Consider the following 19,675-nt stretch of genomic DNA (forward strand, 5'->3'; position numbering starts at 1 on the left):
CTGCGTGGCCGGGAGGTTGAGCTGAGCTGAGCGCGGCCTTCACAAGCTGCTACTGCAGAAGGGTGGGGGGCGTTGCCGAGTGTAGTCGGGGGTGGCTAGACGGGCACTGAGTATCACTTCCGTCGGTCGGAGAGGTGCTCGCAGTCGTGTTGAGGCGCCCGGGGAATAATATGTGCCGAGGACTAGTGATGTAGCGTAAAGAATATGCGTTGTTTCGCTCTGGCGGGCAATGAATACGAGGTAAAACAGTGTGCAATCAAATCAACATGCTCGACCCCTATCCTCGAGGCAGTCCGAGCGTGACGCACGCAGAAGCAGTGATCAGCCAGACAAGACGATGGGCTGAGTAGAAGAGTTTCTGCCGCATCGGACTCCGAAGAGCATGCATGGGTGGTTGTCAAGCACGAGCGGGTGGATCTCGGAGCACAGATCTATTCGGAGCCATTAAACTCTACGCCGATGCTAAGGCCCGATCTGAGACAGCTCTGCTGAATTCGGGATATGCGAAAGCCCAACCTTCTCAGCGCGGCGTTGCAAACGGCAATATTTGGCCGAATCCGTGTCGAAGAGGAGGACACCCTTGTCCGTTTAGGCTTTCGATCCGGTCATGGCTTCTACGCGTGGCGGATGGCGCGACGACTGGACACAGCGCACACCTTGCGCAGGGAGGCAGGGCGTTGGGACGGCATTTCCCTAGAACAGTAGAGTCCCAAACTCTAATCGCACCAGGCGTGAGTCTCCAGTCCAGGGCCGTGCTGTGTCACAGGCCGGCTCGATATGTATGCATCCTCCTGGCGCTCCAGACCCTTTCATCCCTGTGCCGTTGTGGAGACGCCGTGTGCAGTGGTTGAGGCTCCAAAAACCTTCCTTGCCATTGGACGTCCAGACCAGTAAAGTTCAGAATAAGGCTGCCGTGGCCGCGGAACTCGTACACACATGCTCTGGTAGTCCAGTCGACGAGGACGAATAGGGCCTCGAGAAGCTCTACCGAGCTATGACGATGATGGCCAGCAAAGAAGAAGAGAAGGTTACGGTTGGCCCCGTGGGAGGTCAAGAGACAACCGCGCCCGAACATCCCGAAGCTGAGAATGGCCCTTCAGACACGGTCAACGACTCCCAAGATGCAGTGAACGAGAGTGCGGGAGGGCTCAAGAGACGGTTGACGAATGGCAGCACAAATCATTATGACAGAGAAATGGCGATTCTGAAAGAGGAACTTGTGCAAGAGAAGGAGCTACGCCTCGCGTACGAAGAAAAGGTCACGAGCCTCGAAGAGGAGATTGAGGAATTGAACACACAATTGCAAGAAAGAGACGAGTACTGGCGAGCGGAGTATGAGCACCAACACGAGCAAGAGCGTACGGATGTGCAGCGACAGCTGAACACCGTGACCGAGGAAGCAAGGAGTCACAGGCAGGAAGCGGCGAATCTGCAACGACAGCTGTCGGAGTTGAAGAAGAGCGTATCCGCCTCCACACGACCGAGCACGCATGTCAGCGACACGACGTTTCGCGAAGAGTTTGGCTTGCTCCAGCATGAGATTCAGAACTGGGTTGTCCAGAATTTTCGTCGGGTGAAGATTGAAGTCTCCTCGGAAGAACTGTGCAGTAGGCTGGAGAAGGCGACGGATGAGAAGCTGTTTCAGCGATTGCAGCCTCTGTACAAAGACTTCGATGCGTCTGTCAAATTGCCGACACTGCAAGCAACGGTGACATGCTTTCTGATGGAGGTCTTCGACGAGCCTTACCTCTTTGGCTTGCACGGACAAGTGGAGTGGGCGGATCGATCAAAACAAGCGGCTGAAGCTCTCTTATCTGTGCTACACCCCGCGGCGTACAACAGATGCCGGGCAGTAACGTTTGATGCACTGCGACAATCTGAAAGCGTGAAGGGACTTGCGGAGAAGTCGTCGCAGGAGATTGCAGAGAGAGTCAACACATGCTTGGTGACGTTGACTGAAGTCGAGGAGAGCGAAACAAGATCGGCGTCGTTGAAATCGATTATGAAACGTGCTATCGACCTAGCTCACCTGATTCGAGTTCAGCAAGCGAAGTACGAAGTCGTGATGCCATCTCCTGGAGCACGGTTCGATTCGTCGTCCATGGACGACGTGTTCGAAGAGAGCGAAGCGGACGAGGACCGAAAGATCCGTTTTGCCACCTTCCCGGCGCTGGTCAAGATCACCGACCAAGAGGGTATCTCGATGGACTCCACGAGTATCGTCGTCAAGGCCAAGGTCGCGTGCGTCAATGGGGATACCTGAGAGAGGGCCTTGCACAGTCCTTTCATTTAGATGGTATTTTCTCGGTGTCTGTGGCAGCCACGTCGCACTCCAGCGCTGTCCAGGTTGGCGGCGTCCCTCTCACGCGGTTCCTGTGCGAGCCAGGCCTCTAATCCGCCAGTGGCATCGTCAATTGTCAGAGCTCTGTTGGAAGGGCGGCGATGCTTAATCACCTCACCATTGACTACTCGGTCCTGAAACTCAGCATCGCGGCTCACCAGAGCCTCGCGGCGCTGTAACGACATCGAAATCGGCGATGTACACGGCGAGATAGCAGGGGTGGCACCGAAATCCCGAACCTTTACGGGTTCGTCGCGGTCGATGCTCGAGCTCACTGGAGTTTCAACCTTGTCGATGTGGAGCTTACGCAGGTCGCTCTCCAGCTGACTGAACGAGCCGGTGAAGATGCGTGGCACGCTGGTTCCCTTTCGACGCAATCCAACGGTTGGGAATACATGTCCATGAGGCGGAGGTGGTTGAACGAGCCCGGCACTCAGACTTGATGCTGTGTAATCTGCTTCGCTGAACGTTGCTGCACGGATGTGGCCACGACGCGCGAGCTCTTCTTCTGCAATGCCAAACGACTTGCTCCAGATCGCATTTGGGTGGACGGGCTTCTTGGACGCGGTCGGGTGATATACCGTGGGCGGGAGCAGGGTTTCGTTGCCAACTGGCGCCTTGATGACTGGTGCTGCTTGTTCACTCTTCATTTCGTGGAACTGTTGAACCGCGGTGCGGAATCGCTGGTCTAGATTCTGCACCAACTGATCGGCTTCTTGGGCGACGAACTGCAGCTTCTCAAGCGCCTCGCGGACGACCGTGGATTCTGTGATCCAGGCGCCCAGTGCCCAGTCTGGCTTCTGCTCATGGATGGCGGCGAACGGACCATAGACAAACTCATCGTAGTCTTCCAGGATACACTTGAACAATGCGGTATCATTCCCCGTGGGCATGTGCAGCTTCCTACGAACCACATTAGCCGCGCAGGCGTGCAAAAGAGCGGGAGGCGCTCACCTCAACTGCTCCTGCCACTGCTTCAGCCTGCCCTTCAGCACCGTGACATCACCATCGAGCTCGGGTAGCGAGTTGCGAGCATCAAGAGCGTCGTCGACTGCCGACATCATGTTCTCGTGGAAAGCGTTGCAGACGTCGAGGATGCAGCGGTTGTAGCATCGGAACTTCTCTTCCTCCATTGTCCTCGTGAGCAGGATGTTGGCGATCTGGTCTTCGATTGCTGGGATCAGCTTCAGCATGCGATAGAGTGTCTCGAAGCCAACATGGTTCAGGCCGCCGTCCACGTAGTGTGTGGTGAGCACGTCAATGCTCTTCAGGGTGTCATCCATGGTGACCGCGGATCCGGCGTTTGATGATGTGGAAGGGGACGATTCCATCGTGTGTGAGGAGACGTCGAGGATTGAGGAATCAGAACGGAAGATGCGGTGATCTTGAGGGTGTGCATGAAGTGACGTTGGTGGACTACGAGAAAGGAAGGAACGAGTCAACAGATGGACAGCCACCATCATCACGTGCAACTCCATTATAACATGTGCCTTCTTCTTCACTCTAAAGTATGAACGTGCTCAAAGGGACCATACTCCGCGGACCCGCGACAGTCGCTCCCTGTACGTGGCTCGCATCTACCGAGCATCATCTCCGTCAGAGCCCTCCAGGCTTTACTCCCCATATCTCTCTGCGCAGCGAAGTTGCGGTGAACTGCCACAACACGTTCACACTCCAACTCGTAACAAGCCTCCACAATGGGATCGGCCACGCCCTTGGCCCAACTCTTGGTGACCGAAGCCTTCCTCCTCGCAGTCACGTCGACAAAGGTGAGGTCCATAGTTTGCAGTCGCAAGCAAGCCACTGCAAACTTGTGCACACGATCGCTAATGCGAGCAATCTCTTCCGGGAATCGGCAGCTGTATTTGATCTCTAGCTCGATGTGCCGGAGCCGCGAGAGCCAGGCGCAGTCGTTCAGGCTTCCCAGGCAGTTTTGAAAACGCGGAAAGCTGTCGTCCTGGATGTCGGACCTGATGATGACGCTCAGTCTCACGTCATAGAGGATCGGAACGCACTCGATGTAGGTGGTCCGACAGGTCTGAAGAATTGCTGTCTGAATTGGACGCGGTTTGCCGGAGATGCTGGTGAAGACATCATCCCAGATGATGACAGGTCGTTGGCAGACGATGTTGGACAACACATCCCTGAAGATTTGCGTCCGCAGCTCCAGCGGAAGGCTGAGCAGAGGGCTGCGCTGCTCAGCCTGGATATGAGAAGCCATGCCGAGCGTATTCTCGGGCTGATAGCTTCATATCTGCCTCGTGTAGACTTCCCGGTTGCAGCTCTGTAGCGTATCCATGTGTAGTTTTTCCCGGGACTTCCAAACGGAGGTGAAGCGACGAATAAATACCTTAGTAGCCGCGTGAGGGTATGACTCCAAACTGCGGCGGAGCACCCGCTTTCGACCGCTTCATCGCATCGTGAGTCAGGGAAAGGGACTCAGAAGCTCCAATGCGGCTCATCAGAAGGACTAATGAAAGAGAAAGTAAGGGCGAGGTTAATCATAATTCGTCAATTTGTCTCCAGATGGCAAAACATGTACAAAGAAAGGTATCAGACCGTAGCGACAGGCGAGCCCTCTCAAGCATACCTGACCTGCTCGCGACTCCCATCATATCGTTCCCGCTTGTGATGCAAAGGCGCCGCCCGCCTCGCCCGCCTCCTCCTCGTCTCCCCAACGACAATGCTGAAGAAGTACAGCAGGAACATGATCGCGGCTCCCACGCTGTACCCCGCAACCACCCCGTTGCTCGCGGGAACAATCCCGTAGAACCTCGACAGCTGCAATCCCAAGCCACCATTTATGATCCCCAGTATAATCGCGATCCTCCCAATCCAAATATGCGCATAAGAGAAGAACCCGCGCCGAGGATCCCTCTTGAACCCAAGATGATGCAATAGCCCCGACCAAGGCTGGAAGAACAGCACAGCCAGCAACACCAGACCGATGATGGGGTGCGCGTAGCTCCAAACGTGCGCCTGCGGAGGGATCTCATGCACCATGAAGAGCCCCAGCCCGGCGGCGGCGATGAAGAGAATGTAGGCGAAGATCTGGAAGAGGCCGTGGACGAGCCAGAGGCCGCGGAAGGAGGCGAGGCGGATCATGATGCCGCCGACGGGGAAGAGGAAGGCGAAGGCGAGGGTGGCGCAGATGGCGTGGGCGCTGATGATGGTGATGCGGTGGGATTCGAAGAAGCGGAAGCCACCGCCGCTGAAGGGGTTGTCGCCTGAGGGAGGCCCTTCGCCGCCGCCAAATGGGTTTCCGCTGCCACCGCCGCCGCCGCCGGGTGGGCCGAACTGCGCGCTCGCCATTGATGCTGCTTCTCGAGTGTTAGCAGATGCTGCCTGATTTTGGGGAAATGAGGACTGACAAAGCGCAAGCAACAAACCCGCATTAAACAGGCTTCTCGCCATCTTCAAAGTCTCGAATGAGTCAAGACGAGGTTGATAGCACAAGGAGCACTCAGTGTAGAGAAAGCAGTCTCAAGTAAGAACAATGAAAGAGGAGGAAAGCCAAGCCAGCCCAGCAAAGCAACGGGCGCCAATCCTTATGTACCTGTCCATGATTAATTGGAATGCAGAGCCGTTGACGTTTACCCTTTCCCCAGCCGCGTCGGCGGACCTCCGAGCCACTCTCGTATCACAGCTGTCACCGGAATTAGAAACAGGCCAAACTCTACTGCCAGTCCCGAAGATCAGGCTCCCAACATTCCCTCGTCCGAGTGTTGCTCCGGTGCTTTCCCCGCGCGGGAGTTCCCAAGGTGTGATGCAGAGACTGACGTGGACATTTTACAGGTCGAGTGTTTCAGATGTCCAGAGACGCGCAACCTGAGGGAAATGCTGACGAGGCTTGCGCGTTCATCCTTTTTGGCGTGGCTTGAAGGAAGGAAGGCGGGGCCGACGCCAATGCTAATATGGACGTCACGTGCCTTCCGTGCATGCAGGAACAGCAGAAGCGGACTTGCAATTCTACCGCACGTACTGAAACAGGAAGTAATGGAAGAAAGAGAAGAAACAGTATGCGAATGAGAGCAACTAGGCTCCGTAAGTACACGCAGTATGAAACCTCGGTCGTCCGCATGTGGGAAGAGGCAGAGCAAGACTGTCCATGAAAGCAGAAGCAGAAGCCCAAATCCGCATGATGAGGAAACATCCACCCCAGAAGCAACACGCCTGGGGATCTGAGAGGAAAAGAGCCACTTAAAACAACCCAAGCACGCCAGAAAGTCCATGGGTATAACCGTTGTCCCTTGAACGCCGTAATTCCCTTCGTCGGTCCCATATGAAACACAGGACCCTTTGATGTCCATTCGTTCTGTATCGGACCCCTTCGTACCCATATCTATTCCACCCTTGTTGGTATGCACATTCGTTCGTTCGTTTCGGTCGTCGGTCATTGTCGGTCGTTCATGCTCCTCGTCGTATCGTGACGTCGTGATGATAGGCATGAAACGGTAATGTTTGGAAAGTCCGGAGCTGCAGAGGAAGAGAATCATAGATGGGCCCTCTGTCTCGCGCGCCGAACTTTACCTCATCTTAGAAGTAGCGGGGTGGGGCCGGCCTGCGACGACCAGAGCCGTAGCCAGGATGCTATCCAGGCCCAGCGGCGCTGCGAGGTCTAGCAGGCATCGCCCTCTCCTCGAGCAACTCCTCCATCGCCTTGTTACCGTCGATCACGCTCTCCACGTACGTCACAATCTCACTGAGTACGTCCGAGCGCGACAATCCAGATTTGCCGCCCTTGAGCCCGGGGACAAGGCTGTCGAGACTGTCGTATTGGAGTTTGATGAGATCGCGACGGCTCTTCTCCGAGATGATGTGGTTGCGGCGCTTCTCGTCTTCGGTGAGGTTCTGACGGGGTTGAGCGGCGCGACCTTTCTTCTTGCTGCTGGAAGAGGCTTTGGTCGGTGGCGAGGTCATGGAAGACGGCGAGGCGCTGCGACTGACGGGGCTGCGGACGGTGGTGCTCATCTTGCGGCGTTTGGCGGAATATCCGCGATCCTCGTCATACTCATCCTCAGATGCATCGGCAACGGGAGTTTTGGGGGCTTTGAGGGCACGCTTGGTGACACGTCCTTTTGGTGGGTAGGCGGCGCTGTACTCCGAAGCGTCATCGGCTTCCATCTGGATTTGGTAGCGCTTGCGTGGTTGCGCTTCTTCGTATTCAACAACTTCCTCCTCGGATGCCTCTTGATCATCGTCGCCCTCATCCTCATCATCCTCGTATTTCGCCGTACGAGCCGCCATCGCATTGTAAGGGTGTCCGTGCACACGACCCGCAGAACCCGAGCTCATGGTGGGAAGTCCTCCGAATGTGGTTGGGGAAGGGGCCATGCTTGTGTGAGGATGAAAGTAACTTGACTGACCTTGCAAAGCGGTGTACGGACGGTAAGAGCGGCTCTGAGTCGCGGCAGAGAATGCTTGCGGGATTGCGCGTCCGTTTGCAGCAGCCTGCTGAGCAAGCGGCACATTGTTGAGATTCGCGCCTTTCTCCATCTCGAGCGTCGCGTGCACGTCTGGAGCCTGATACCCGTGAGTGCTGAAGTTGCTGTCACTTCCGAAGCGCACGATCGGCGGGCGCACGTTGGTTTGCTCGTAAGTGTAGGCGGAGTTAAGCAGCGGCACGTGCGCGTGATCGGAGAAGTATTGAGGGTGGTGGACGGGGGTGTCGAGCTGCAACGAACCGTGGCGAGGGCGTGGAGCGCTTTGGAAGCGATGTGGCTGTTGTTGTCCCCACCCGTACTGTTGCATCAGAAACTGTTGTTGAGCCTGGTTGCCTGGAAACTGAGTAGGGGTGAAGGAGGTGGGTGGTTGTCCGCGGAAGGAATCAGCGGAGCGCCGCCCCGATGAGCTCATTGGACTGTGCACGTTGGCTTGCACGTGTGAGTTGACAGAAGTAGTGTTGCCAAGGTTGGTCCAGGCGGCAGCGGCTGCGCCGCGCAAATCGTCTTGTGCGTGCATGGACATGTTGTAAAGGCCGGAAGCCGCCTTCACTTCATCTTCAGAACTTTGCGGGCGTTGGTGAGTGAGTAGATCGTCGTGTGGAGGCATCTGGTCGTGTTCGGCGGTTGCTTGGGGTTGGTAGGTTTGTCGGGGCATGTCGCCAAGTGTGAAGGTTTGGTTGTGAATGTGGTCGTTGGCGTCAAAGCCATCGATTTGTGACCCGGACCCTGCCCCACCCATTTTTTGGTCCATCGTGGACCAGTCAAACGCAAATTCGCCACTCATTGCGACGTCGGGGTTTTCGAAGAAGTTGTTGAGGAAGGAGGTGTCGTTTTGGTCGAGGATGGCTGGTTGATTGAAAGCTTCCGCCGTGTGTCCACTGAAGGGATTCTGTCCCGCATGCCACTCGGTGTGGTCGGCGTCTGTGAGTCAATGTGAGCGGCTAGATCAGGCATTCACTTTGAGGTAAGGTGAGCTTACATGAGAAAAGCGGGAGGCTTTGCTGCCCGCCGTCATGCGGGATGGACTGAGCCATGGCCGCCTGGCTGGCCTTCGCGGCCGCTGCTCAGAGGATGATGTGTGACGATGATGTTTTGGGTCGACGGGATCCGAAAATCCAAGCACTGCCGAGTGAGGCAGCTAATAATGTGTGTTCTGTCGTGATTACTGCGGCTTATGCTCAGCATCGTCTCATGGATGCTTTGTTGCGGCGACTATGGACTGCGGCGGGCGTGGCCGGCGGGTCTGCTCGGTATCGGCAATGGTGAATATGATGTGCTCGACGAGAGTGGCTCTGAGGAGGGTCCTTCGGTGTCGATACCCTGGCGGAAGCGGTGGAGGATGTATACTGGGGACTCGGGGGCGAATCGGTTGGGGAGTTCAGGGAGATCGGCGGATGGGGAATCGAGGTCGTTGCGGAGATGGAGGGGCAAGTGTGTATGATATGGTGGAAGATAGGGGGGCAAATGGCCAGGCACCGACAGGAACAAGGACAATGGGAGAAGATGGTGCAGCTGTGCATATGCTGGAGTGCAGTAGGACTCGCCAGCAGACGTTGAGCCAATTTGCATGTGATGAGGGTCGAGAGTGGAAGGCGTTCTCGGCCCGAGCGGAGTGGAGACGCGCATTGCATCTGCCTCGCCGCACATGCATGTCAATCCCCACTCTCTGTACAACCTGCACTGCTGTTCTCAGGCGCGAAGCAAGACGTCAACGCGGTATGAACAATATCCAGCATCTCATGCCTCGTGATTCGTGAAATTCGACGGCTACAAACTCCTCATCTACACACCCTCAGCAGCTCTAGCAACACCGCAATCATATGAGGAGCCCACAAGGCTGCTCATATACTTAAGGTATTCTCGTATTAGCGATAATGTGGTCGACTGGACTGCTTCGCCCAGCCATTGTCTCTCGCCGATGGGTCGAGATCTTGGGTGTGTCTCGCATGAGCTCCCAGCGGCTCCATCCGGAACTGATATGCACAGTCTCCCCCCTCTGGTATGCTTTCATCCGCCGGGCCTCACAAACCTCGCCAACGCCGGTCCCAGGTCGTCCATCTTCCCTTCCCTCGCCGCCTTCGCCTTCTTCTTCTGCAGCTCCCTCATCTCCAGCACCCTCGCCTTACTCTCATCAATCACATTCTGATTCCCTTTCTTCCGCAGATACTTCCTCAACGAACTGTTCTTGCCTCTCCCCCGATTCTTCAGCTTCTCGATCCGTTCCCTCTCCGCCTCCGCCCCAGTCTTGCGGTCCATGTCCTTCTCCGCTTGCTTCTGCTTGTTAGACGCCGAGTCCAGGGTGCCAATGAAGTTTGGATCAAGACTAATCATTTCGGGCTGGAGTTTGTTCAGCAGGTTCCTGACTTCTGCCTCCTGGCGTTGCTTCGTGTTCTCGTAAGGGTTGAGTTCCAGAGCATCAAAGTTGGCTTCGCCAGCCCCTGGAACGATGATGGATGAGAAGCCTTTGTCGTGGCCGATGCCGAGAATATCTTCAAAGGGACACCAACGAACTCTCTCGATGGTCTGACCCTCCCCTCCCCATGCCATGTACGGCGAGCGAGCCTTGATCTGTTCTTCCTTGACGTCGGATCGGTGCTTGGAAAAGAGGTCTTTCCAAACGGTGGTTTGAGTTCCCCAGCCGACAGCCGTCAGGTTGCGATCGGATATCGCCACGCTGGATCCTGGAGCTCGCAGGGAATACTCGTGCACGGCGCGGAAGTTTCGAATGTCCCAGACACTCATCTTCATGTCTTGGCCGGTGGAAACCATGTAGCGGCCTTCGCGGTCCATCGCCAGCGACCGAACGGGCCCTCGATGAGGCAACATCTTCACCAGGGGAGTTGTGCTATTCGGTGAACAAAGTGATACCGTGCCATTCTGGTGCCCCACATGCAGGATGGCGTTGTGTGGATTGTGCCCGAAGGCTGTAGGTGTGCCTTGCTTTGTGCTCAGCTGAGTGACCATCTGTCCAGTACTGGTATCCTGCCACTTGATCCACCCAGCATTCCCGATGGTCGCGAGTAGGAAGTGGTAGGGGAGGAACTCCATATGGCTGACCTCGACATGTTGGTCCAGATTATGAATCTCGATGCCGTTGCTGTCGTAGATGTACACGTTCCTCTTCTGTGCCACGGCGAAGAACTGATTGTTGTGTAGCCACTTTACGTCTCGGACCGTCTCTCCCAGCTGCAATTCGCAGCCCAGCTTTCCGCTCCTCCAGTCCATCGTAGCGACATGTCCTTTGCGGCCAGCTAAGAGCAACTCTCGTCCGTTCCGACTGTAATCGTGCACGTACGGGCCCAGACCGTCCAGCTTTAATTCGAATCCCTTCTTCGCCGTCTCGACCCCAATGTTGGCCTTGATATCATCCTGGCGCACTTTGTACGTTCGCTCCAGTTCTCCCTCTGCCTCCAGAAAGCCAGAAGTGTTCTCCAGCAGAATCTCCGCATCTTTCGCCCGCAGCACGGCATCTTTATTCCGGTCCTCGAGTGCTTTCAAGTTCTCACGCAATTTCCTGTCCTTGACGGACTTCGTCCGGACCGCCTGTCCTCGCCCATACTGCCGATTTGCTTGCAGCTGTCGCTTCTTCGCCGCCTCTTGCTCTGCATTTAGTTGTGAAGTGGGTGCAGACTTTTTGCGCTGCAGTCTGACCTCGCCATTCGACTTTACGAGGTCTGTAGTCTCCACCTCCATCGTCGCATGAGGCATTTGCAAGAGTGTTATTGCTCCATGGTAGTTGATCGCGAGACTACCAGCAGTATTCCTGCAATAACTTTTTGGCGGAGACTCATCGGCAAACTTGCCTCTTGCGGCCCGAGCCGGAATGTACCCGAGCAAGTTCTTGGCACAGCACGGTGCGAATTCTAGCAGGTCCAAATTTTGAACGTCCATCCTTAACGACTTCTGCACGATCACCAACTATTTCACACCCTCAAACATGTCGCACCGAAAGTTTGAGGCGCCTCGTCACGGTTCGCTGGCATTCTTGCCACGCAAGCGAGCTGCACGTCATCGGGGAAAGGTCAAGAGGTAGGATACAGCGTTGGACCGCTCGAAATCTCCAGTACATTGACTGATACACTTCCAGCTTCCCCAAAGATGACCCGAAGCAAAAGGTGCACCTCACGGCGGCGATGGGCTACAAGGCGGGCATGACGACCATCGTGCGCGACCTCGACCGCCCGGGAGCGAAGAACCACAAGAAGGAGATCGTCGAGGCTTGCACAGTCATCGAAACTCCTCCGGTACGAGACTTGGCGCCAATACCATTGATGGCATGCGCTGATCCGTACATTCATACAGATGATGGTTGTTGGCTTGGTGGGATACATCGAGACGCCTCGCGGCCTCCGCTCGTTGACTACTGTCTGGGCTGAGCATCTTTCCGACGAGCTGAAGAGACGCTTCTACAAGAACTGGTACCGGAGTAAGAAGAAGGCCTTCACCAAGTACGCGAAGAAGCACGCCGAGGAGAGTGGCAAGAGCATCACCCGCGACCTGGAGCGCATCAAGAAGTACTGCACCGTCGTCCGCGTGCTCGCCCACACCCAGATCCACAAGACCCCGCTCAAGCAGAAGAAGGCGCATCTGATGGAGATCCAAGTCAACGGCGGCTCTATTGCCGACAAGGTCGAGTTCGCCCACGGCCTCTTTGAGAAGCCGGCGGAGATCGACACCATCTTCGAGCAGGACGAGATGATCGACTGCATTGCCGTCACCAAGGGTCACGGTTTCCAGGGTGTCACCAGCCGCTGGGGTACGAAGAAGCTTCCTCGCAAGACGCACAAGGGTCTGCGCAAGGTTGCTTGTATCGGTGCATGGCATCCGTCCCACGTGCAGTGGACCGTTGCCCGTGCGGGTCAAATGGGATACCACCACCGTACTTCCGTCAACCACAAGGTCTACCGCGTTGGCAAGGGCTCGGATGAGGGCAACGCCGCCACCGAGTCGGACGTCAGCAAGAAGCAGATCACTCCGTAAGTCACTCCGATGTCCAATTTCATCAGACATCCAGCTAACATCCCCCAGATTGGGTGGTTTCGTGCGATACGGCGAGGTCAAGAACGACTTTGTGCTGCTCAAGGGCTCCGTGCCGGGTGTGAAGAAGCGTGTCATGACTCTCCGCAAATCCATGTTCATCCACACTTCCCGACGTGCACTGGAGAAGATCGACCTCAAGTGGATCGACACCAGCAGCAAGTTCGGTCACGGTGCATACCAGACGCCGGCGGAGAAGAAGCAGTTTGTGGGTACGCTGAAGAAGGACTTGCAGACCGCGGCATGAGCTCGCTGAGGAGGATCCGGGCCACGGCATGCATTGAAGGAATCGGCGTTCACGCAGTGAGTACCTTTGCTCTCTGCACTGCAGTTCAATCACAGCGTACTTGAGTATTGCTGGCAGGTAGAACTCGAATTGAAAATACCAAAGCAACTACTGCCTTCCAAACATTTCTTTTGTCCGTGCCTTCCATTCAAAGGGCTGTAAGTAACTTCCCCGTCGGATGGCTGCAGCTTCGTTTGCTCGCACGCATGTCCTTCGCCCTTTGTGCCACGTCACTTTCTTCATGCATCCACACCGTCCCACCACTCACTCCTCTACATTCACCCCCCTACTTTTCAGCATGAATTCCTCGTTTCCATCTATATTCACATTCACCTTCCTTTCTTAGACACTCTTTAGGCATCCACGCACCCCCTCCATCGCCATCTAACCCCTGGCATCCGTACACGCGCCCATCTCACCCCGATCATACTCCCAGCATGGCTCTGCTCAACGGCCAGGGTGGCGAAGACATCATGGACGACATGTACTGGATCCTGCGCACGCACAACACCGCCCCGTACGAGCGCGACGATCGTGTGAAGGAGAATCAGGAGAACAAGGAGAACAGGGAGTACGTTACGGCGGACGAGTGCAGTCTGGTGAGTGGCCATCGCAATGAACACGAAGTGGCTAGGCTCATGATACTGACATCCTTTGTCTGATAGAGAGAGTTCCACGCTGCGCCGTTTTTGCCCTCCTTCACCGATGCCGTGGGCATGAAAGTCCACGGACGCAGGAAGAACGACACGGTGGAGCTGTTCGAGTGGCACGAGGGGAAGGAGACGCCTGGACTGCGCGGCCAACTCCTTTCCAAGGGCTTGACGGTGCACACGTTCGATTCCAAGCGGCACCCCAACCCGTCGCCATCGCTGGAAAACGAGACTACGAAGAAGATCCCCAAACTCATCCTCCGCGCGGGTACGAGTGAGAGAAAAGAGGAATCGCCAGACCGCACAGCAATGACAGCGCCAGAACGCACGCACGCGATCAAAAATGCCATCAAGCAGCTGGAAGTCGCGCACAACACGACCATCGACTACGCCCTCCTCGCCGACGCAGACAAAGCGAGTCCGCGTCTCTTGCTTTGCAAAATCTCCGTGCAAGACTTCCGGGACTTCTTCTCCAACGGCTCTAACGGTGAAGGTGCGGCGGGTCAGCCAGACGGAGTCAAGAGGACGCTGACGATGACGTCCCACGAAACGCCGTACCGCGTCGTCGGATGCGTGGAAGCTGGTGAGCCGCGGATGACGGACGAAGAGGAGCTTGACTTATTCTTGAAGCGCAAACGCACCGCGGGTCAAGGAGAGGGCTTCCGCGTGGCTGTTTCCTTTTACGATCTCGCTGCTGCGAAAGAGAGGGAGAGGGAGGAGGAGAGGAAGCGGGAGCGCAAGGCGGAGAAGAAGAAGCGGCAGCTGAAGGCGAGGAGTGATGCGACTTCGTCCGTCAGTGAGGAGAAGTGCTCTTCTTCTTCGACTACATCTGGGGAGACGGCGGGGAGCGACGACGTCGTGGAAGCAATGAGGAAGCGCCAGAGAGAGAAAGCGAAGGAAAAGAAGAAGAGTCAAAAGGCACGCCGAAGCGAGAAGAAGAAAGAGGAGACATCACCCCCTGCAGCGGCGGGTGCTCGCGTGACCGACAACGACGCCAACAAAAGCACCACAGACGCCACCGCCGCCGTAATGAAGCTCCTGCGCGTCGGCGAGCCCGGCTCGAAGTACCGCCTCGTAGGCAGCGTGGCCGACATGACGGTCCTCGAAGCGAACGATGGAACGCAGACGCTGCACACGCCTAACGGGAAGGTGTTCGATTTGTCCAAAGTGAAGGAGCGGGATACGGCTATGGAGGTGGAGAAGCGGGGGAAGTGGACGAGGAACGGGATCGGGAAGAGGAGTGTGTGTGAGCATAAAGAGGAGAGCAGCAGCGAGTTTTCGGATGTGGAGGAGGAAGAAGAGAGCGAGGGTAAGGGGGTATCGGGGTCGGATTCGATGGACGTTGTGTATGCTTCGACTACCGAGGAGCTGGATGAGGCGATTGCTAACAGCAAAGGACAGGTGTGGTTAGTGAACAAGGAGTGAGAAGAGCGCGCGGGTCGGATGGCGAGCAAGTGCCTCCAAGGTCGACGAGTTAGTAGAAGAGGTTGGACGGAAGGGAAAGGGTTCACATCAGCGTAATGCAAAAAGGATCGCTTTCTTTGATGAGTGCTGTACTACACCGAAATGCCCGCATGCACGCCTGCCTGGCTTCGCGCACGCAAAGGGAAAGGTTGAGAGAATGACACACTCGCCGCAGCCCACTGCCACATTCCACCCATCACCGTAGCCCTGACCATAGCCTGCCCAACCGCTGCCGCCGACATCGTGCAGAGAGGGCAAACTGCAAAGCGGCGTCCGCTTCCAGCCCATGACCACGCTACCACTTACCGGAATTAGCCAGCCACCGACTTCACTCTCCCTCCGTCTTGAAAAACTGCTGCAGCAAGCGCTTCGCCTCGTGGTACTCCTCGTCAACGTCGCCGAGGGTGGAGCGGATGTTGTCGAGGCTCTTTGCGTCGTCGGGCTCGTCGCGGTTGCCGCTGGCGTCGAGCCGCTTGCCGAAGTTTTGGATCTTCTCGCACGACTTTTGCACCTTGACGAGGCCGAGGGTGGCGGAGGAGCCCTTGAGGAAGTGGCCGAGGCTGGAGAGTTCGGGGAGGTTGGATTGGACGCTGGGGGGTGGGGGTGGTTAGAATTATTACTGGGGGAGGGGAATGCTTTGTGGTGATTGTTGGGAGGGGGAGGGGTGGGATTACAGGGACTGGTTCATCTTTTCCAGTGTTTGCTCTGCTTGCTCGAAGAAGCCGGATACGATGTCTTTGCTGAAGTCGCGATCCTCGGGGTCGTCGTCCATTTCGAGGATCTGGGTTAGAATTAGTTCAAGTAGCGGTGGAGGAAAGCCCGGGGCGTGAAGAGGGGTGCGAACCTGCTCAAAGACGGTGAGATCAATGATTTCGGGGTAGTTGTCGAGTTCGATGGTGCCGCCATCAGGCTGTAGGGGTGGGAAGAATGGTCAGCGAGAGGCCGCAGACGGAAAGATGACAGTGGCTGGTGGGATTGAAGTTCGGATTGGCGCGGCTTGGTGAGCGCGCACACGACCATTGCCATCACACACCGTGGTTTCCTCCTCGCGATGCTGCACTGTTGATTTTGACGGGGAGGGCGAAGGTCTTACCCGCTGCTGAGTAGGCGCCGGCATTCTGCTGCTGGCGGGTGGTGGATGTGTATGTGTCGGAGGGGATGCGGATGGTGGATGGTGGTGTGGTGGGGAATCTGCTGCTCGGGCGGCCGTAGAGATTGCTTGCCGCCTTTCACCCAGAGTTCTCTCACACCAAATGGAATGCGCGCAGTCGTGGGAGCGGGAAATGCGGTAATGGGCGTGGTCGCGGCGGCGGCATGCGAGGGTTGCGGCCGAATTCGATGTTTTCCCTACGTGGCCCGATGATGTCAGAGGCCTGGCTGTTTTCACACGCTTTCCCCGAACTTCACTTCACGCGAGCATTTGGCCGGCGAGGAGGGAGAGGGAGGTGGGAGGGAGGGAGGGAGTGCGTACCGCGTGCAGTTGCTGTTGGAGCGACACCACGTGCTCGCAGCGTCGGAGGGGTGGAATGTGAGCGTGCGCGGCGATATCTCGCTTGTGGGATTGGGTGAGGCGGGTGGCTTGCGTGGGTGGAGTGGAGATGGACGGCGGGCGATGATGATGATGAAAGCGCGGAACCGCTGAGGGAAAAGCTTATTGTCGGCCTCGAGACGCAGGTACGGAGAAGCAGTGCTGGAGTACGGGTGATTCCAAGAATGTCAGAGGAGAGGATGGATGGCAACAGGACAGGACGGGGTGAGACGCAGGATGAAGATGGTGGGAGAGGAGGAGGATGGGATTAAACAGTCGCCTCGCTCGCTCCAGCATGGGCAGCAGTGGCCCATGCGGAATGCTAGCGCTGCCCTTCACGTGGGCAGCATCGAAGGTCTCCTCTCTTTGCGCGCACGGCTCGCATCCTATCAGGCGAAGGGGAGAGGAGACGGCGGGAGGGGGAGGGGGAGGGCACGTCGGGGGTGGAAAATGGAGATATTTCGTCATCCTTCCCCTCCCAATGCACTGGATGCTGCACCCACATCACACCACATCTTGCAGCAACGGTTGCACAGACATTGCCTGCATCGGCAGCCATGTCCACGTGCTTCTTCTTCTTCTACCGTGGTGATGCCCTCGGAGCCCGGAGACAGCAAATTGCAACGATGGAGTGAACATTGGTATCAATACACAACACCCTCGTATGAGAGCGCTGCGCACACCGAAATTTCCACCCAGCGTCGTCATCCCCGCCGGGGCCAGAACCCGCGCAGGGCCCATTACGCATGCAGGGCCGCAACGCTAAACGAAGCTTGACCTCGACGAGCGCTGACAAGCGGACCCCTCTTGGCCCCTCGATCTGCACTATCTTCTAGCCTGGCGCCGTGAATCTCACGGCATACCCTGGCTCTTGAGCCATCGCCAACCCCCCCCCCGGCCTCATCGTCTTGACACAACCTTGATGGGATGATCCAAAACCATTGGGATCTCGCGAGTACTGAGGAGAGAAGTAGGACAAGGTAAGCAGTCTATCGCGCAATAGTCTAATTTACCGCGCTCGCTTGCTGCTGTAGGTAGTAAAGCAGAAGAGTAGAATGTACATCATCTTGCATCCCGCCGGAGCGTGGCTGGCTGCTGCAACATGCCGATCATCGAAGAAAAGAAGGCGCCCCCCGTTTGCCCGTTTGTGACGCATGCACGCAAACTCAGCCGGTAACCTTGTAGATCGCCTCAGCAAGACGTCCGACATTCGCCGACGTGATGCCCGCCACGCTGATCCGCCCGTCCTTCGTCATGTACACCGAGTGCTCCTCCGCCAGCTTCTTCGTCTGCTCCGCGTTCAGGCCCGTGTACGCAAACATGCCAATCTGCGACGTGATGTGGTCCCAGTTGTGCTTGCTGCCCAGCTTCGCCAGGTTCTCCTTCAGCAGCGCCCGCATCTTGATGATCCGCTCCGCCATCCCCTTCACCTCGCCCAGCCACTGCTTGTTCAGCGCCGGGTCGGTGAGGATGTTGCTGGCGATGCGCGCCCCATTCACCGGCGGGTTGGAGTAGAGGGGTCGGATGAGGATCTTGACTTGCGAGTCCACGCGCGCCTTCTCCTCCGCCGACTCGCAGACGATCGAGAAGGCGCCCACCCGCTCTCCGTACAGGCCCATGTTCTTGGCGAAGCTCTGAGCCAAGCAGGGCTGGTGGCCATCCTTGATGAACTGGCGAAGGGCAAAGGCATCCTGGTTGGTGTCGCCGGATGCGAAACCCTGGTAGGCCATGTCGAAGAAGGGGTAGTGTCCGCCCGCCTTGACCGCCTCGCTGATGGAGCGCCATTGCTCCTCCGTCGGGTCGACTCCCGTGGGGTTGTGGGCGCAGGCGTGGAGCAGGACGATGCTTCCCTTGGGCATGCTCTTGATATCCTCCACCATGCCGTCAAAGTCGAGGCCGATGGTGTCCTTGTTGTAGTAGCGGTACTGCTTGACCTCGAACCCACAGTCGCTGAACACCGCCTTGTGGTTCGCCCAGGACGGGGTGGGAATGTAGATGGACTTGGCGTTGGGGTAGAAGCGCGCGAGGAAAGCGCCTCCTATCCGCAACGCACCCGTGCCGGAGATGGACTGGGTGATGAAGATGCGGCCCTCCTTCAGCGGCGTCGAGTCTTTGCCGTACGCAAGCTCGGCGGCAGCAGCGGTGAAGCTGGGCACGCCCGTGATGCCGGCGTATTCATGGTCAAGGTTCTGCTCCACAATCTTCTGCTCCGCCGTGCGCACCGACGGCAGCACGTACGGCTTGCCCTTGTCGTCGCGGTATGCTCCGACTCCGAGATTGATCTTCTCCGCGTTGGAGTCTTTCTTGAAGGCTTCGGTGATGCCGAGAATGGCATCCGGGGGACCTTGGGGGACGTTGGACCAGGTGCTTGCGGCTCGAAGGGACTGTCGGAGGGCGAACTGGCGAGCAGGGGCGGCGGAGGCCCGCTGCAATACCGATCTGGCCAGCATTGTGGATGTGAAGGAGGTGGGGATTGATGGTAGGAGAGGTGGGAGGGGGTGGTGTTTGAGTCAATGGCAAAAAGTTGTCTGTGAGGATGCGTTGCCCTTTGTGAGCGGCAGCTTCCCGCAGGGTCCAAGCTCCACCGCAGCCTGACTGGAGAAGCAACCACCTTTAACCGCCCAGTTTAGCCGTTCACTGCTCTTTGCTCTTTTGACGTGGCCAACGGACTCCTTGTAGTAGTATTGAAGTACCCAATGGATGAACAAACCCACTCGCCTAATCAGCCTATATTGCACAATCATCTGGCAACAGCGTACGCAACGGACAACTCAACGCTCCAATTCCCTTCCATCTTTATACTTCCGCTCCTACCACAATTAGGTAAGCGCATCATCTGCGACTACACCTCCATCGCACCTTCTAACTGCACTTCCGCGCGACCACGGCAGGCTACACATATTGACACAACATATGAACCTGTTT

At 56.9% G+C, this 19,675-nt stretch overlaps 12 protein-coding genes across 12 annotated transcripts; 4 read left to right on the plus strand and 8 right to left on the minus strand.

The window, feature by feature from the left end:
• Window positions 1–1,003: 1,003 nt before the first annotated feature.
• Window positions 1,004–2,263, plus strand: BDY17DRAFT_327895 (uncharacterized protein; the record flags this gene model as incomplete). The annotated part of the gene is made up of 1 exon (XM_033737755.1): window positions 1,004–2,263. One exon carries the CDS (start codon window positions 1,004–1,006, stop codon window positions 2,261–2,263), a length of 1,260 nt encoding a protein of 419 aa, XP_033585669.1.
• Window positions 2,264–2,289: 26 nt separating this feature from the next.
• Window positions 2,290–3,624, minus strand: BDY17DRAFT_327896 (uncharacterized protein; the record flags this gene model as incomplete). The annotated part of the gene is made up of 2 exons (XM_033737756.1): window positions 2,290–3,244; window positions 3,296–3,624. The coding sequence occupies 2 exons, from the start codon at window positions 3,622–3,624 to the stop codon at window positions 2,290–2,292; spliced, it is 1,284 nt and encodes a 427-aa protein (XP_033585670.1).
• Window positions 3,625–3,800: 176 nt separating this feature from the next.
• BDY17DRAFT_304984 (uncharacterized protein) lies at window positions 3,801–4,738 on the minus strand (the record flags this gene model as incomplete). The annotated part of the gene is made up of 1 exon (XM_033734798.1): window positions 3,801–4,738. A coding segment is annotated over exon 1 (718 nt), but the record flags the coding sequence as incomplete, so codon positions are not given.
• A 183-nt stretch (window positions 4,739–4,921) lies between these two features.
• BDY17DRAFT_327898 (uncharacterized protein) lies at window positions 4,922–5,653 on the minus strand (the record flags this gene model as incomplete). Its single annotated transcript, XM_033737757.1, has 1 exon — window positions 4,922–5,653. The coding sequence occupies one exon, from the start codon at window positions 5,651–5,653 to the stop codon at window positions 4,922–4,924; it is 732 nt and encodes a 243-aa protein (XP_033585672.1).
• A 247-nt stretch (window positions 5,654–5,900) lies between these two features.
• Window positions 5,901–6,777, minus strand: BDY17DRAFT_49423 (uncharacterized protein). Its single transcript, XM_033738445.1, has one exon. It carries the CDS (start codon window positions 6,621–6,623, stop codon window positions 6,147–6,149), a length of 477 nt encoding a protein of 158 aa, XP_033585673.1. The 5' UTR covers window positions 6,624–6,777; the 3' UTR covers window positions 5,901–6,146.
• Window positions 6,778–6,931: 154 nt separating this feature from the next.
• Window positions 6,932–8,819, minus strand: BDY17DRAFT_313681 (uncharacterized protein; the record flags this gene model as incomplete). Its single annotated transcript, XM_033735747.1, has 2 exons — window positions 6,932–8,706; window positions 8,765–8,819. 2 exons carry the CDS (start codon window positions 8,817–8,819, stop codon window positions 6,932–6,934), a joined length of 1,830 nt encoding a protein of 609 aa, XP_033585674.1.
• A 628-nt stretch (window positions 8,820–9,447) lies between these two features.
• Window positions 9,448–11,532, minus strand: BDY17DRAFT_304989 (NUC141 domain-containing protein). Its single transcript, XM_033734799.1, has one exon. The coding sequence runs from the start codon at window positions 11,491–11,493 to the stop codon at window positions 9,793–9,795; it is 1,701 nt and encodes a 566-aa protein (XP_033585675.1). The 5' UTR covers window positions 11,494–11,532; the 3' UTR covers window positions 9,448–9,792.
• A 148-nt stretch (window positions 11,533–11,680) lies between these two features.
• On the plus strand, window positions 11,681–13,232 carry BDY17DRAFT_304991 (ribosomal protein L3-domain-containing protein). Its single transcript, XM_033734800.1, has 4 exons — window positions 11,681–11,814; window positions 11,873–12,029; window positions 12,088–12,761; window positions 12,814–13,232. Exons 1-4 carry the CDS (start codon window positions 11,723–11,725, stop codon window positions 13,067–13,069), a joined length of 1,179 nt encoding a protein of 392 aa, XP_033585676.1. The 5' UTR covers window positions 11,681–11,722; the 3' UTR covers window positions 13,070–13,232.
• Window positions 13,233–13,281: 49 nt separating this feature from the next.
• On the plus strand, window positions 13,282–15,271 carry BDY17DRAFT_304993 (uncharacterized protein). The gene is made up of 2 exons (XM_033734801.1): window positions 13,282–13,707; window positions 13,774–15,271. Exons 1-2 carry the CDS (start codon window positions 13,546–13,548, stop codon window positions 15,181–15,183), a joined length of 1,572 nt encoding a protein of 523 aa, XP_033585677.1. The 5' UTR covers window positions 13,282–13,545; the 3' UTR covers window positions 15,184–15,271.
• Window positions 15,272–15,366: 95 nt separating this feature from the next.
• BDY17DRAFT_49703 (signal transduction histidine kinase) lies at window positions 15,367–16,437 on the minus strand. The gene is made up of 4 exons (XM_033738447.1): window positions 16,256–16,437; window positions 16,067–16,132; window positions 15,897–16,003; window positions 15,367–15,812 (listed from the first exon to the last, which is right to left on the minus strand). Exons 1-4 carry the CDS (start codon window positions 16,337–16,339, stop codon window positions 15,551–15,553), a joined length of 519 nt encoding a protein of 172 aa, XP_033585678.1. The 5' UTR covers window positions 16,340–16,437; the 3' UTR covers window positions 15,367–15,550.
• A 349-nt stretch (window positions 16,438–16,786) lies between these two features.
• BDY17DRAFT_49854 (uncharacterized protein) lies at window positions 16,787–17,715 on the plus strand. Its single transcript, XM_033738449.1, has one exon. The coding sequence runs from the start codon at window positions 16,955–16,957 to the stop codon at window positions 17,525–17,527; it is 573 nt and encodes a 190-aa protein (XP_033585679.1). The 5' UTR covers window positions 16,787–16,954; the 3' UTR covers window positions 17,528–17,715.
• A 201-nt stretch (window positions 17,716–17,916) lies between these two features.
• BDY17DRAFT_257879 (pyridoxal phosphate-dependent transferase) lies at window positions 17,917–19,200 on the minus strand (the record flags this gene model as incomplete). The annotated part of the gene is made up of 1 exon (XM_033731725.1): window positions 17,917–19,200. The coding sequence occupies one exon, from the start codon at window positions 19,198–19,200 to the stop codon at window positions 17,917–17,919; it is 1,284 nt and encodes a 427-aa protein (XP_033585680.1).
• Between the last annotated feature and the right edge of the window lie 475 nt (window positions 19,201–19,675).

This window comes from Neohortaea acidophila, assembly GCF_010093505.1.
Source record: "Neohortaea acidophila strain CBS 113389 unplaced genomic scaffold BDY17scaffold_12, whole genome shotgun sequence".
NCBI classification, from domain to species: domain Eukaryota; kingdom Fungi; phylum Ascomycota; class Dothideomycetes; order Mycosphaerellales; family Teratosphaeriaceae; genus Neohortaea; species Neohortaea acidophila.

Excerpts from the sequence above, each read along its gene's own strand:
- BDY17DRAFT_49423 (XM_033738445.1), bottom strand. The coding sequence starts at position 6,623 with ATGGGACCGACGAAGGGAATTACGGCGTTCAAGGGACAACGGTTATAC.
- BDY17DRAFT_304989 (XM_033734799.1), bottom strand. The coding sequence starts at position 11,493 with ATGCCTCATGCGACGATGGAGGTGGAGACTACAGACCTCGTAAAGTCG.
- BDY17DRAFT_304991 (XM_033734800.1), top strand. The coding sequence starts at position 11,723 with ATGTCGCACCGAAAGTTTGAGGCGCCTCGTCACGGTTCGCTGGCATTC. Across the intron at positions 11,815-11,872 it reads CATCGGGGAAAGGTCAAGAG|CTTCCCCAAAGATGACCCGA; the intron begins GTAGGATACAGC and ends ATACACTTCCAG. Across the intron at positions 12,030-12,087 it reads CAGTCATCGAAACTCCTCCG|ATGATGGTTGTTGGCTTGGT; the intron begins GTACGAGACTTG and ends ACATTCATACAG.
- BDY17DRAFT_304993 (XM_033734801.1), top strand. The coding sequence starts at position 13,546 with ATGGCTCTGCTCAACGGCCAGGGTGGCGAAGACATCATGGACGACATG. Across the intron at positions 13,708-13,773 it reads CGGCGGACGAGTGCAGTCTG|AGAGAGTTCCACGCTGCGCC; the intron begins GTGAGTGGCCAT and ends TTTGTCTGATAG.
- BDY17DRAFT_49703 (XM_033738447.1), bottom strand. The coding sequence starts at position 16,339 with ATGCCGGCGCCTACTCAGCAGCGGGTAAGACCTTCGCCCTCCCCGTCA. Across the intron at positions 16,004-16,066 it reads ATCTCACCGTCTTTGAGCAG|ATCCTCGAAATGGACGACGA; the intron begins GTTCGCACCCCT and ends ATTCTAACCCAG. Across the intron at positions 15,813-15,896 it reads GAAAAGATGAACCAGTCCCT|CGTCCAATCCAACCTCCCCG; the intron begins GTAATCCCACCC and ends CCCACCCCCCAG.
- BDY17DRAFT_49854 (XM_033738449.1), top strand. The coding sequence starts at position 16,955 with ATGGCAACAGGACAGGACGGGGTGAGACGCAGGATGAAGATGGTGGGA.